The following is a 16,287-nucleotide window of genomic DNA, read 5'->3' as shown; positions in this document are numbered from 1 at the left end:
ACATCATCATCAACACCAGCTAACAACATCATCAACACCAGCTAACAACATCATCAACACCAGCTAACATCATCATCAATACCAGCTAACATCATCATCAACACCAGCTAACATCATCATCAACACCAGCTAACAACATCATCAACACCAGCTAACATCATCATCAACACCAGCTAACATCATCATCAACACCAGCTAACATCACCATCAACACCAGCTAACAACATCATCAACACCAGCTAACAACATCAATACACACTACACTATACACTACAATACACACTACACTATACACTACACACTATACTATACACTACAATACACACTATACTATACACTACAATACACTATATTACAATACACACTATATTACACGACATTCTACACACTACAAATCAATATCCAAATGAGATGGGGTCTCTTTGTTGAGCTATTATTTGTGACTGCCAGCTCGCTTGCGAAAAGTAAATTAAATAACTCGGCGGGGCCTTTGCCTGCGAGGATGGAGATGTTTCCGTGTTGTATTTCTAAATAAATATTCTGATGCTGTTAAAGGTGTACAATCTTTGTCTTTGCAGCGTTTAGGCCTTGCCGTGCGTCTCTACTACCGCGTTATGGAGGCCATCCTGAAATCGGTACGTGGCGTGCGTCCGTGTGCGTCAACAGTTTGTAATTTAAGTGCCATGCGGAGAGGGCGCGTGTGTGGCACAGTTTTGGCGCCGGCTGTCGTAGTGGCGGTGGTCGTGTCGCTACAGTTGTCTGCGGTGAGTGGCGGTACAAACAGCGACGCTGCTGCTGCTACTACTGCTGCTGCTGCTACTGCTGCTGCTACTGCTGCTGCTACTACTGATGTTGCTGCTGCTGCTACTACTACTGCTGCTGCTGCTACTACTGATGTTGCTGCTGCTGCTACTACTACTGCTGCTGCTGCTACTACTGCTGCTACTGCTGCTAGTGCTGCTACTACTGCTGCTACTGCTGCTACTACTGCTGCTGCTGCTACTGCTGCTGCTACTGCTGCTGCTGCTACTACTGCTGCTAGTGGTGCTGCTGCTACTACTGCTGTTGCTGCTAGTGTTGCTACTACTACTGCTGCTGCTACTGCTGATGCTGCTGCTACTACTGCTGCTGCTACTGCTGCTGCTGCTAGTGCTGCTACTACTGCTACTACTGCCATACCACCCACCACACCGACCACCACATCGCCCACCATCGCCGCAGCCTCACCGGACGTGCGCTTCGTAAACGGCCGGGAACGATGTTGCTTTGAACCGTTGCGTTGTCCCCCTCCGTTGCTCCCCTCAGGAGGAAGAGCGGCTGAACATTCAAGATTTCAGGTGGGAGGGAACCCACAGTCGGGATTAACGCCATCCAACCACAAATCAAACGTTGCATTTGTGCACTCGACTGTGTCGGTAGCCACTATAGGTTGCGTGGAACCTGCTTAGATTTTAATCCTGTTTCATTTAATGTTTACGCCTTGCGAGTATGTAAACATGTACGCTCTGTCTGTCCTGTAACGCTGCATGTTGTTTTTAGAAGGGCGGGGTGGGGGGGGTCAGACATTTGTGACGATGTGTGACGAGGGAGGGGGGGTTTGAGAAATTTGACGTCACATCAAAATGTGCAACTTTAAATAATAAATATAGACAACACGTTCTGCTTAATTAAATAGACGTTTTAATAAATGTTTTCTCCTACAACTTCAGAGTGCAGCGCCACATTAAATACGCACTACAATGACAATAGTTTAAAGCGATTTGAAGCGTGTTTTATTTTTTGGGGTGGGGGGGCAGAGCTTTGTGACGTCATTTGAGGGAGGGGGGGTCTGACTTTTTGTGACGCCGTGTGACGAGGGGGGGGGGGGGGGGTCAAAAATCGTCCAACATCGCGTGACGTCATTTATGGACGGCCCCTAACGCGAATTGGATACGTAACGCGTTATGAATGTATTATGGAACGCATTTTGTTACAACGCGGACGCGAATTGTATATACAGGTAGTTATTGCAAACATGATGCCTTGTATAAAGGTGTCAGTTTTTGTACCAGTTGAAAGGGTAAAAACCTATTACTATATTTTGTCACTGGTAAAGGAGGTCTCATAGTGTAAATGCTTACCCCGAGCTCTCAATACTCTGATGGTGCACTGTCTTTGAGTTGCACGCCTTTTGGCGTCATCTGGTCAAACACCAATGGAGACTGGGCTCTAAGAAAAGCTGTCTCGGGTGTGGACCAATCAACTTCAAGGACAGTGCATATCATTATCATCATCAGAGTTGTTAATTTTTGTTTGCAATTTGACTGCTTGTGTTGTGGTTATTGCAAACATGATGCCTTGTATAAAGGTGTCAGTTTTTTGTACCAATTGAAAGGGTAAAAACCTACTACTATATTTTGTCACTGGTAAAGTAGATGTCTCATTGTGTAAAACGTTTAGTTTTAGTGACGGTGTGAACTACAGTGATACCTCGGTTCACGAACTTAATTCGTGAACTGATTCTGGTCGCGAACCGAATTGGTCGTGAACCCGAAGCACATTTCCCCACAGGGTTCAATGTAAATCCGGTTAATCCGTTCTGACCTTTTTTTTTGGTTTTTGAAGCACAAAAATATGAAACACATTACAATACACATGTGTACTGTACAGTATAGTAATGTATAAAGAGAGAACACTAACCTTGCTTGAGATGACTTCAGTAAGCACTCAAACGGGTGAACTGTACAATACAGTAAGTACAGTATTGTACAGTACTGTATGTGCTAAAAAGCACACCAGAAAGCAAAAAGTCACTGAAAGTGTCTTCAGTACTCACAGTACTTCTTTCTGTGTCTCTTCTTCTCTCCACGATCTTCCTACAGGAAGTCACGACCATGTGACAGCCTGGAAATAGCATTAAAATGGCCGTGGCTCCTGTTCGTGAACCGGAGCATATTTTTAAATCCTTTATATTAAGTTCGCTTGCTTGCTTGCGTGCTTGCGTGCTTGCGTGCTTGCTTGCTTACGACCGTGCAAATCTTCGTTTTTTAACCCACTTCCCGTGATCCAATCGAGCTGACATTTTCCACACAGACTCGTTGTGCCAGACAATTAATGTTTGTGAAAAAAAATTCCCAAAATTTTACACTTTTTAGGCAAAAAAAAATGATTTTACATATATTCAAATAGAACGCATTCACGGCTTTGGCTGAACGTCACAGTGTAAGAGCCCCGAGCGTAACCCCTCCACAGGCCGTGGCGGAGTAGCGCAGTTGGTAGCGCCCTCGCTTCCCATGCCAAAGGTCGCGGGATCGATCCCCGCGTCCTCCACAGGCGAATATATTTTTAAATCCTTTATATTAAGTTCGCTGCCACGCATATGAAGGATTTATAGTGAAAAACTTTGTTTTTACGGCTTATACTTGTTATGAACTTTTCTGTTCATGAACCGAGTTGTTTGTGAACAGAAGCGTTCGTGAACCGAGGTATCACTGTACACCGCGCGTGCGTCAATCCGCTAATTTTCCTTCCTTTATGCCCCCCCACCACCCCCCCCAGCACCCTATTGGGTATCGAAACCTTCCACGTGTCTCTCCTCGCCTGCTCGCTCGAGGTGGTCATGGCGACGTACAACAGCTCCTGTAAGTCCTCGCGGCTCCACTCAAAACTAAACCGAGACATTTTTTCGAGATTTGAAGTTTTCCTGATTGCAAGCATCCATGCTTTTTGGTTTTTTCGGTAAAGTCGCGTAGGTGAGAAATTTAATAAATGAAACGGTTGTTTTTTGGCCGCGTTTGTCCCCCACGCTTGTGTTGCGCCCGAAACGTCGTGATTTAATTTAGTTGTTTTCATTTGGATTTCTTTTATTTTTTTAAATCCTTTATATTAAGTTCACTTGCTTGCGCGCTTACGACCGTGCAAATCTTTCGGTCGTTTTTTAACCCACTTCCCGTGATCCAATCGAGCTGACATTTTTCACGCAGACTCGTTGTGCGAGACAATTAATGTTCGTGAAAAAAAATCTATTTTCCACATTTTTACACTTTTTAGGAAAAAATAAATGATATTTAATTACCAATTGCTTAATGGTGGCAGGCAATCATCTGACCCATAGGTGGCAGCCATCTCAAGCTAGAGGACGAGAGGACTCTAGCCGCCACGCATATAAAGGACTTCTAGTGAAAAACTTTGTTTTTACGGGTTAATTTTTACCTACGTGACTTTACCGACAAAAGCACAAAGTATAAACTACGAAACTCAACTCTTTACCAGGTGTAAAGCCACTCCGAGTTGCTACGGATCTATTTTTCAGAAGCGGTCTGTCCGTCACAAATCATAGTTCAATAAATCACCATCATCATTGTCATCGCGTGGACATTTAGAACAGCTAAATACACCAAACGCGTGACGTCGATTCTAAATGTGGAGGGAAAAACTACACGAAACTATCAACTATTTTTATTTTACCGGGTAAGGAAGGCCCACTGAGCTTCTGCGTAGCTCTATTTCAGAGGCGACCATCTGCCCGTCACCAGTGGCAACTCATCATCATCATCATCACGTGGAAATTGATAGCAGCCAAATATAGTAGGAGGTTTTTACCCTTTCAATTGGTACAAAAACTTTTTTTGTTTGCATTTTGACTGCTTGTGTTGTGGTTATTGCAAACATGATGCCTTGTATAAAGGTGTCAGTTTTTGTACCAGTTGAAAGGGTAAAAACCTATTACTATATTTTTTTGCTTTTGTTAATTTTAATGTACATATTATTTTTTATATTTGTATTTTTTTAAATTCTATCTATGTGAGTTTACTGAAAGGTCTAGATTTGAAGCTTTCGTGACTGCAGGGATCCATACTTTTTGTTGCTTTCGGTAAAGTCACGTAGGTAGAAATAAAATAAATAAAATAAAACAAAAAAAATCACGACGTTTCGATCGGTTCCGCCTGATGACGGTTGCTTGTGTTGTGATCGAAACGTTGTTTACACTGAGACATCTCCTTTACCAGTGGCAAAATATAGTAGTAGGTTTTTACCCTTTCAACTGGTACAAAATCTCACACCTTTATACAAGGCATCATGTTTGCAATAACCTCAACACAAGAAGTCATGATGCCTTGTATAATGGTGTTAGATTTCGTACCGGTTAAAAGGGTAAAAACCTATTACTATATTTTGCCGCTGGTAAAGGAGGTCTCATAGTAGAGCAGCCAATAATAAACGCGTGGTGACGTCCATTCTGAATGTGGAGGGGAAATATACAGCAGCAGGCGTCCGGGGTTGGGATCGAACCCACGACCTCCTGCACTCGAGGCGAGGTTGTCAACATCTCCTAGCCACCGTGATGATGATGAGAGAGAGAGACGCAAACTCCAAATATACAGCAGTAGGCGTCAGGGGTTGGGATCGAACCCACGACCTCCTGCACTCGAGGCGAGGTTGTCAACATCTCCTAGCCACCGTGATGATGATGAGAGAGACACGCAAACTCCACCAAATATACAGCAGCAGGCGTTGTCAGGGTCGGGATCAAACCCACGGCCTCCTGCGTATCAGGCGAGGTAGTGAACATCTCCTAGCCACTGTGATGATGATGAGAGGGAGAAAGACACGCAAACTCCAAATATACAGCAGCAGGCATCGTCAGGGTCGGGATCGAACCCACGGCCTCCTGCGTATCAGGCGAGGTAGTGAACATCTCCTAGCTAACGTGATGATGATGAGAGGGAGAAAGACACGCAAACTCCAAATATACAGCAGCAGGCATCGTCAGGGTCGGGGTCGAACCCATGACCTCCTGTACACCAGGGTCGCAAACGGATACCCGTACCCGGCCGGGTATCGGGTAGGGTACGGGTATCGGGTACCCGGTTGCGACCTCTGCCGGCACCTCCCGCCCAGTGGCACGTGCCCGCTGCCGATGGCCTCGTGCGAGCGCGTGACCCCGTGGTGCGCGTGACCCCGTGGTGCGAGTGACCCCGTGGTGCGAGTGACCCCGTGGTGCGTGCGTGACCCCGTGGTGCGTGTGTGTGACCCCGTGGTGCTCGTGACCCCGTGGTGCTCGTGACCCCGTGGTGCGCGTGACCCCGTGGTGCGCGTGACCCCGTGGTGCGTGCGTGACCCCGTGGTGCGTGCGTGACCCCGTGGTGCGCGTGACCCCGTGGTGCGTGCGACCCCGTGGTGCGTGCGACCCCGTGGTGCGTGTGACCCCGTGGTGCGCGTGACCCCGTGGTGCGCGTGACCCCGTGGTGCGCGTGACCCCGTGGTGCGTGTGACCCCGTGGTGCGCGTGACCCCGTGGTGCGCGTGACCCCGTGGTGCGCGTGACCCCGTGGTGCGCGTGACCCCGTGGTGCGCGTGACCCCGTGGTGCGTGCGACCCCGTGGTGCGTGCGACCCCGTGGTGCGCGTGACCCCGTGGTGCGCGTGACCCCGTGGTGCGCGTGACCCCGTGGTGCGTGCGACCCCGTGGTGCGCGTGACCCCGTGGTGCGCGTGACCCCGTGGTGCGCGTGACCCCGTGGTGCGTGCGACCCCGTGGTGCGCGTGACCCCGTGGTGCGCGTGACCCCGTGGTGCGCGTGACCCCGTGGTGCGAGTGACCCCGTGGTGTGCGTGACCCCGTGGTGTGCGTGACCCCGTGGTGCGAGTGACCCCGTGGTGTGCGTGACCCCGTGGTGCGAGTGACCCCGTGGTGCGCGTGACCCCGTGGTGCGTGCGACCCCGTGGTGTGCGTGACCCCGTGGTGCGAGTGACCCCGTGGTGCGCGTGACCCCGTGGTGCGAGTGACCCCGTGGTGCGCGTGACCCCGTGGTGCGAGTGACTCCGTGGTGTGCGTGACCCCGTGGTGCGCGTGACCCCGTGGTGCGCGTGACCCCGTGGTGCGAGTGACCCCGTGGTGTGCGTGACCCCGTGGTGTGCGTGACCCCGTGGTGCGCGTGACCCCGTGGTGTGCGTGACCCCGTGGTGCGTGCGACTCCGTGGTGTGCGTGACCCCGTGGTGCGTGCGACCCCGTGGTGCGAGTGACCCCGTGGTGCGTGCTCGTTATTTTGGTGATTTCGAAAAGTTTTTCGGTTTGGCCATGTTTGTTTGTTGTAGTACAGAGTTAGACTGATGGCCTTAATCTAAGTTGTCTTGTGGTTGTTGTTGTTGTTTGTTTGTTGTAGTACAGAGTTAGACTGATGGCCTTAATCTAAGTTGTCTTGTGGTTGTTGTTGTTGTTTGTTTGTTGTAGTACAGAGTTAGACTGATGGCCTTAATCTAAGTTGTCTTGTGGTTGTTGTTGTTGTTGTTTGTTGTAGTACAGAGTTAGACTGATGGCCTTAATCTAAGTTGTCTTGTGGTTGTTGTTGTTGTTGTTGTTTGTTGTAGTACAGAGTTAGACTGATGGCCTTAATCTAAGTTGTCTTGTGGTTGTTGTTGTTGTTTGTTTGTTGTAGTACAGAGTTAGACTGATGGCCTTAATCTAAGTTGTCTTGTGGTTGTTGTTGTTGTTTGTTTGTTGTAGTACAGAGTTAGACTGATGGCCTTAATCTAAGTTGTCTTGTGGTTGTTGTTGTTTGTTGTAGTACAGAGTTAGACTGAAGGCCTTAATCTAAGTTGTCTTGTGGTTGTTGTTGTTGTTGTTGTTTGTTGTAGTACAGAGTTAGACTGATGGCCTTAATCTAAGTTGTCTTGTGGTTGTTGTTGTTTGTTGTAGTACAGAGTTAGACTGATGGCCTTAATCTAAGTTGTCTTGTGGTTGTTGTTGTTTGTTGTAGTACAGAGTTAGACTGATGGCCTTAATCTAAGTTGTCTTGTGGTTGTTGTTGTTTGTTGTAGTACAGAGTTAGACTGAAGGCCTTAATCTAAGTTGTCTTGTGGTTGTTGTTGTTGTTTGTTTGTTGTAGTACAGAGTTAGACTGATGGCCTTAATCTAAGTTGTCTTGTGGTTGTTGTTGTTTGTTGTAGTACAGAGTTAGACTGATGGCCTTAATCTAAGTTGTCTTGTGGTTGTTGTTGTTGTTGTTGTTTGTTGTAGTACAGAGTTAGACTGATGGCCTTAATCTAAGTTGTCTTGTGGTTGTTGTTGTTGTTGTTGTTGTTTGTTGTAGTACAGAGTTAGACTGATGGCCTTAATCTAAGTTGTCTTGTGGTTGTTGTTGTTGTTGTTTGTTGTAGTACAGAGTTAGACTGATGGCCTAAATCTAAGTTGTCTTGTGGTTGTTGTTGTTGTTGTTTGTTGTAGTACAGAGTTAGACTGATGGCCTTAATCTAAGTTGTCTTGTGGTTGTTGTTGTTGTTGTTTGTTGTAGTACAGAGTTAGACTGATGGCCTAAATCTAAGTTGTCTTGTGGTTGTTGTTGTTGTTTGTTTGTTGTAGTACAGAGTTAGACTGATGGCCTTAATCTAAGTTGTCTTGTGGTTGTTGTTGTTGTTTGTTGTAGTACAGAGTTAGACTGATGGCCTAAATCTAAGTTGTCTTGTGGTTGTTGTTGTTGTTGTTTGACTTGCATCCCACTGGGATTTTTGCACACAGCGTTGGTGTACGGCGCTTTTTCTGCAATATTTTGCTGTCTTTTTTTGGATTTTCTGTTTGCACTCGGTCACATATTCACTTTAAGATGTTTTCTTGTTTATGTTTTTGTTGTTTTGTTTGTTGCGGTTGCACCCGATTCAAGAGCCGAATGGCTCACAGGGCTACACCTAATCAATGAACTTGAACTTGAATATGAATTAAAAGTGTGCCGTACTTGGCCCTTCCCCCCCCCTCTCCAACCATTATATATACGGAGTGGTAGCTCTTGCAATCTCTCATTTACTTGATACACCTGTCGTGGCTGTGACGGTTCCAGCTGTATCAAGTACTTGATATCAAGTATTTGATATCAAGTACTTGATACAGCTGATACAGCTGTCGTGGCTGTGACGGTTCCACCTGAAGACTTGTGTTGCCTCCGAAACGTCGTGATTTTTATTTTATTTTACTTTTATTATTTAAAATTTTTTTACCTACGTGACTTTACCGAAAAAACCTAAGAATACGGAAGCTTGTGTTGCCTTCGAAACGTCGTGATTTTTATTTTATTTTACTTTGATTAATTTAATTTTTTTTATCTACGTGACTTTACCGAAAAAACCTAAGAATACGGAAGCTTGTGTTGCCTCCGAAACGTCGTGATTTTTATTTTATTTTACTTTTATTAATTAAAATTTTTTTATCTACGTGACTTTACCGAAAAAACCTTAGAATATGAATCCTTGAACTTGCAGGGAGTGGCTCTTGCGGGACGATGATCGGATCCCCGGAGGAGGCTGGTGGTGTCTCCTTCCCCTGGGTGCTGGGAGTCCTCTCGCTCTCGCCCTACAACTTCTACAAGGTAAAGTGGGCGGGGGGGGGGTGGTGGGGGGACTTGTATATGCGTACGTATGTCGTATAGGTGTACGTACGTTGCGTATGTGTGTGTATGGTGCATATGCATGCGTATGATGCATAGGTGTACGTGTTTTGCATAAGCGTACGTATGGTGCATACGCGTACGTAAGGTGCATATGTTTTCGTATGCCGCGTATGCGTGCGTATGTTGCGTGTGTTGCGTGTGTGTGTATGCGTGCGCATGTTGTGTATGTTGCGCGTGTGTGTGTGTATGTTGCGTATGTGTGTGTGTATGTTGTGTATGTATGTGTGTGTGTATGTATGTGTATGTGTGTGTGTGTATGTTGTGTATGTTGTGTGTGTGTGTATGTGTGTATGTTGTGGAGAGAGTGGAGAGTTTCCCATACCTGGGCAGTGTGCTTATGACCGGCTCCAGTTTATCAGCAGAGGTCTCACTCCGAATCAGTCGAGCGGCAATATCTTTTCATCGGTTGCGTAACGCTGTGTGGAAGCTACCTGGTCTGTCGCTCCGCACGAAGCTTCAGGTCTTCTCGGCCACGGTCATTCCCTCCCTTCTCTACGCTTGCGAAACGTGGACCCCCCTAGTGGAGCATCTTCGCCGGTTGGAAACATTTAGGCTGGCCTGCCTACGATCCATCCTGGGTTTAACCAGGCTGGATTGTGTGAGGAGCTCACAAGTCCTTGAAAGATCTGGGCAAAGTCCCATCAGTGAGCTCCTCCGGCAGGCAAGGCTGTGTTGGCTGGGTCATGTAGCCCGCATGCCCAGCCACCGCATGCCTAAACAGCTTTTGTTCGGCCGGATTGAGGGGGCTAAGCGGGCGCGGCACGGGCTAGAGAAGAGATGGAGTGACGTGGTACAGGAGGACGTGGAGCTGAGTGGACTTGCCGATGACTGGTACCAGCGGTGTCAAGATCGGCCTCAGTGGAGGAGGCTCGTGAAGGACGCTACTGGGCAGTTGGAGGCAGTCGCCCTCCAACAACAACGGAGGGCGGAGGAGCGACGCTCACAACAACGAGCGGAGCGCCGGGTGGCTAAAGCACAGCAAGTTGGTACAGTAGGGGGCACAGGTGGCGCATCAGCCAGTCATCTCGGTCATCTCGGTCAGTCGACCCGTGGCACCTGGGTCTGCCCCGTGACCTCCTGCCAGCGGGCGTTCGACACTTCACGTGGCCTCAAGGTGCACATGGCCTGGCACAAGCGTCGTGGTGACGTCACTGCCACTTAGTGGCGAATGGCGGTTGTTGTTGTTGTATGTTGTGTATGTGTGTGTATGTGTGTGTGTGCGTATGTTGCGTGTGTATGTGTGTGTGTGCGCGTATGTGTGTATGTGTGTGTGTGTGCGTATGTTGCTTGTGTGTGTATGTGTGTGTGCGTATGTTGCGTATGTGTGTGTGTATGTGTGTGTATGTTGTGTATGTTGCGTCTACGCCCCCTGGGTGCTGGAGTCCCCTTCTTCAAGGTGGCGGCGACGCGCCCCACCGCAGCGGGGGAGGGTGGGGGGAGGTGTGTGTGTGTGTGTGTACGTTGAACTTTTTTCGCACCGTACTCACCCACCCATCCACCCACTCACCCATCCACCCACCCACTCACCCATCCACCCACCCACTCACCCACCCATCCACCCACTCACCCACTCACCCACTCACCCACTCACCCACCCATCCACCCACTCACCCACTCACCCACCCACTCACCCACCCATCCACCCATCCACCCACTCACCCACCCATCCACCCACTCACCCACTCACCCACTCACCCACCCATCCACCCACTCACCCACCCACTCACCCACCCATCCACCCACTCACCCACTCACCCACCCACTCACCCACCCATCCACCCATCCACCCACTCACCCACCCATCCCCCACTCACCCACTCACCCACTCACCCACCCATCCACCCACTCACCCACCACCCACCCACTCACCCACCCATCCACCCATCCACCCACTCACCCACCCATCCACCCACTCACCCACTCACCCACTCACCCACCATCCCCCACTCACCCACTCACCCACCCACTCCACCCACTCACCACTCACCCACCCCCCCATCCACCCACTCACCCACTCACCCACCCACTCACCACCCAGCCACCCATCACCCACTCACCCACCCATCCACCCACTCACCCACTCCACCCACCCACTCACCCACCCATCCACCCACTCACACCCTCACACCACCCACTCACCCCACCCATCACCCACTCACCCCCTCACCCACCCACCTCCACCCACTCACCCACCCATCCCCCACCCACTCACCCACCCATCCACCCACTCACCCACTCACTCACCCACCCACTCACCCACCCATCCACACCATCCCCCACTCACCCACCCATCCACCACTCACCCCTCACCCACCCACTCACCCACCCACCACCCATCCACCCACCATCACCCACCCATCCACCCACTCACCCACTCACCCACCCACTCACCCACCCATCCACCCATCCACCCACTCACCCACCCATCACCCACTCACCCACCCACTCACCCACCCATCCACCCATCCACCCACTCACCCACCCATCCACCCACTCACCCACTCACCCACCCACTCACCCACCCATCCACCCACTCACCCACTCACCCACCCACTCACCCACCCATACACCCACTCACCCACCCATCCACCCACTCACCCACTCACCCACCCACTCACCCACCATCCACCCATCCACCCACTCACCCATCCACCCACTCACCCACCCATCCACCCACTCACCCACCTATCCACTCACCCACCCATCCACCCACCCACTCACTAATCCACTCACCCACCCCATCCACCCACTCACCCACCCATCCACCCACTCACCCACCCATCCACTCACCCACTCACCCACCCATCCACCCATCCACCCACTCACCCACCATCCACCCACCCACCGACCCACTCACCCACCCATCCACCCACTCATCCACCCACTCACCCACCCATCCACCCACTCACTCACCCACCTATCCACCCACTCACCCACCCATCCACCCACTCACCCACCTATCCACCCACTCACCCACCCATCCACTCACCCACCCATCCATCCACTCACCCACCTATCCACCCACTCACCCACCCATCCACCCACCCATCCACCCACTCACCCACCCATCCACCCACTCACCCACCCATCCACCCACTCACCCACCCACCCATCCACCCACTCACCCACCCATCCACCCACTCACCCACCCACCCATCCACCCACTCACCCACCCACCCATCCACCCACTCACCCACCCATCCACTCACTCACCCACCCATCCACCCACTCACCAACCCATCCACCCATCACCCACCCATCCCCCACTCACCCACCCACTCCACCCACTCACCACCCACTCACCCACCCATCCACCCAGCCACCCACTCACCCACCCATCCATCCACTCCACCCACCCATCCACCCACTATCCACCATCCACCCACTCACCCATCCACCCACTCACCCACCCATCCACCCACTCACCCACCTATCCACTCACCCACCCATCCACCCACCCACTCACTAATCCACTCACCCACCCATCCACCCACTCACCCACCCATCCACCCACTCACCCACCCATCCACTCACCCACTCACCCACCCATCCACCCATCCACCCACTCACCCACCCATCCACCCACCCACCGACCCACTCACCCACCCATCCACCCACTCATCCACCCACTCACCCACCCATCCACCCACTCACTCACCCACCTATCCACCCACTCACCCACCCATCCACCCACTCACCCACCTATCCACCCACTCACCCACCCATCCACTCACCCACCCATCCATCCACTCACCCACCTATCCACCCACTCACCCACCCATCCACCCACCCATCCACCTACTCACCCACCCATCCACCCACTCACCCACTCATCCACCCACTCACCCACCCACCCACCCATCCACCCACTCACCCACCCATCCACACACTCACCCACCCATCCACCCACTCACCAACCCATCCACCCACTCACCCACCCATCCACCCACTCACCCACCCATCCACCCACTCACCCACCCATCCACCCACTCACCCACCTATCCACCCACTCACCCACCCATCCATCCACTCACCCACCAACCCACCCACTCACCCACCCATCCACCCACTCATCCACCCACTCACCCACCCATCCACCCACCCATCCACCCACTCACCCACCCACTCACCCACCCACTCACCCACCCACTCACCCACCCATCCACCCACCCATCCACCAACTCATCCACCCACCCACTCACCCACCCACTCACCCACCCACTCACCCACCCACTCACCCACCCACTCACTCATCCACCCACTCACCCATCCACCCACTCACCCACCCACCCACTCACCCACCCACTCACCCACCCATCCACCCACTCATCCACCCACTCATCCACCCACTCACCCACCCACCCATTCACCCACCCATCCACCCACTCACCAACTCATCCACCCACTCACCCACCCATCCACCCATCCATCCACCCACTCACCCACCCACTCACCCACCCACCCATTCACCCACCCATCCACCCACTCACCAACTCATCCACCCACTCACCCACCCATCCACCCACTCACCCACCCATCCATCCACCCACTCACTCACCCACCCATTCACCCACTCACCCACCCATCCATCCACCCACTCACCCACCCATCCACCCACTCACCCACCCACTCACTAATCCACTCACCCACCCACTCACTCACTAATCCACTCACCCACCCATCCACCCATCCACCCACCCACCCATCCACCCACCCACCCACTCACCCACTCACTCACCCACTCACTCACCCACTCATCCACCCACTCACCCACCCACTCACCCACTCACCCACCCACTCACCCACCCACTCACCCACCCACCCATCCACCCACTCACCCATCCACCCACTCACTCACCCACTCATCCACCCACTCACCCACCCACTCACCCACCCACCCATTCACCCACCCATCCACCCACTCACCAACTCATCCACCCACTCACCCACCCATCCACCCACTCACCCACCCATCCATCCACCCACTCACTCACTCACCCACCCATTCACCCACTCACCCACCCATCCATCCACCCACTCACCCACCCATCCACCCACTCACCCACCCACTCACTAATCCACTCACCCACCCACTCACTAATCCACTCACCCACCCATCCACCCATCCACCCACCCACCCATCCACCCACCCACCCACTCACTCACCCACTCACTCACCCACTCATCCACCCACTCACCCACCCACTCACCCACTCACCCACCCACCCATTCACCCACCCATCCACCCACTCACCAACCCATCCACCCACTCACCCACCCATCCACCCACTCACCCACCCACTCACCCACTCACCCACCCACCCATTCACCCACCCATCCACCCACTCACCAACCCATCCACCCACTCACCCACCCATCCACCCACTCACCCACCCATCCACCCACTCACCCACCCATCCACCCACTCACCCACCCACTCACCCACCCATCCATCCACCCACCCACCCACCCACTCACCCACTCACCCACCCACTCACTCACCCACTCACCCACCCACCCACCCACTCACTCACCCACCCACCCACCCACTCACTCACCCACCCACCCACCCACTCACCCACCCACTCACTAATCCACTCACCCACCTGCCCCGCCCCCCGTACCACCAGGTGCTGGAAAGTTTCATCCGTGCGGAGCCGTCACTCACCCGCGATGTCATCAAGCACCTGAGGTGCTGCGAGGAGGCCGTGCTGGATTCGCTCGCCTGGCAGCCAGTGAGTACCGCCAAGACGCGCGTCGGTGTGACGCACGGAGGTCCGCTGGTATGACGCACGGAGGTCCGTCGCGATGATGATGGGTTGAATATTCGTTGGTGTGACGCTCGGTGACGAATCGGTAAGATCCGTGGTACAATGCTCTGAGATCTGCTGGTACGACGCTGGGATATCCACCGGTATGATGGCTGAATATTCGTTGGTGTGACGCTCGGTGACGAATCGGCAAGAGCCGTGGTACAATGCTCGCAGATCTGTTGGTATGACGTTCAGAGATCTGCTGATACGACGCTTGGATATCCACTGGTATGATGCTCTGGGATCCGTTGGTGTGATGCTCAGAGGTATGTTGGTATGATGCTCGGATAGTCGCTGGTGTGATGATCGGAGATTCGGTTGGTGTGATATTCAGATATCTGCTGGTATGCTGCTCAGAGGTCTGTTGGTACGATGCCCGGATAGCCGTTGGTATGACGCTCTGGAGATCCGTTAGCGCGACTTTCGGAGCTCCGTTGGTATGACGCTCTGGTACGTTGGTATGACGCTCTGGAGCTCCGTTGGTATGACGCTCGGAGATCAGCCGGCAAGAATCGCGGCGATCAGCCGGTATGACGCCCGGCTGATCCGTCGCCGCGGCAATGCCGATTCTTGTTTGAGAGCAACGTCGCGAGACCGAGACCGTCCGCGGTATTTACCGGAGCCGCTGCGGCAGAGGTCGCAATCGGGTTTTGATTCCTTACCCCCCCGTACCCAGCCGCACCAGGGTCGCAAACGGGTACCCGTACCCGGCCGTACCCTACCCTACCCTACCCGTACCCGTACCCTACCCGTACCCTACCCGTACCCTACCCATACCCGGCCGGGTACAGGTAGGGTACGGGTATCGGGTACCCGATTGCGACCTTTGCGATGAAGCATGTTGCAGGCGCTGGTGGGTTGATTCTAGGAAACTTGAATTGTGAGAAGAGACAAGACGTTTGGAAATGAGTGACAAACGGTGACTCACCAGTGACTCACGGCCTACCCGTACCCGTACCCGGCCGCACCAGGGTCGCAAACGGCTACCCGTACCCGGCCGGGTAGGGTACGGGTATCGGGTACCCGGTTCCGACCTCTGCCGCTGCGGGGGGCGGGGG

General features: G+C 52.7%; 1 protein-coding gene across 1 annotated transcript in view; it reads left to right on the top strand.

The window, feature by feature from the left end:
- The window catches only part of LOC133361004 (retinoblastoma-associated protein-like), a 215,437-nt gene that overhangs the window by 43,711 nt on the left and 155,439 nt on the right, over positions 1 to 16,287 (top strand). Inside the window, exons 14-18 of the mRNA XM_061579887.1 lie at positions 579 to 635; positions 1,306 to 1,337; positions 3,538 to 3,620; positions 9,229 to 9,335; positions 15,047 to 15,151. Coding sequence (XP_061435871.1) covers positions 579 to 635; positions 1,306 to 1,337; positions 3,538 to 3,620; positions 9,229 to 9,335; positions 15,047 to 15,151 — 384 coding nt within the window. The remainder of the gene's footprint in view (positions 1 to 578; positions 636 to 1,305; positions 1,338 to 3,537; positions 3,621 to 9,228; positions 9,336 to 15,046; positions 15,152 to 16,287) is intronic.

This window comes from Lethenteron reissneri, chromosome 70 (assembly GCF_015708825.2).
Source record: "Lethenteron reissneri isolate LAM-NWPU_2019-01 chromosome 70, ASM1570882v1, whole genome shotgun sequence".
Classification (NCBI taxonomy): domain Eukaryota; kingdom Metazoa; phylum Chordata; class Hyperoartia; order Petromyzontiformes; family Petromyzontidae; genus Lethenteron; species Lethenteron reissneri.
Note: the sequence above shows the minus strand (reverse complement) of the source record. Positions and strands in the feature narration are given on the sequence as shown.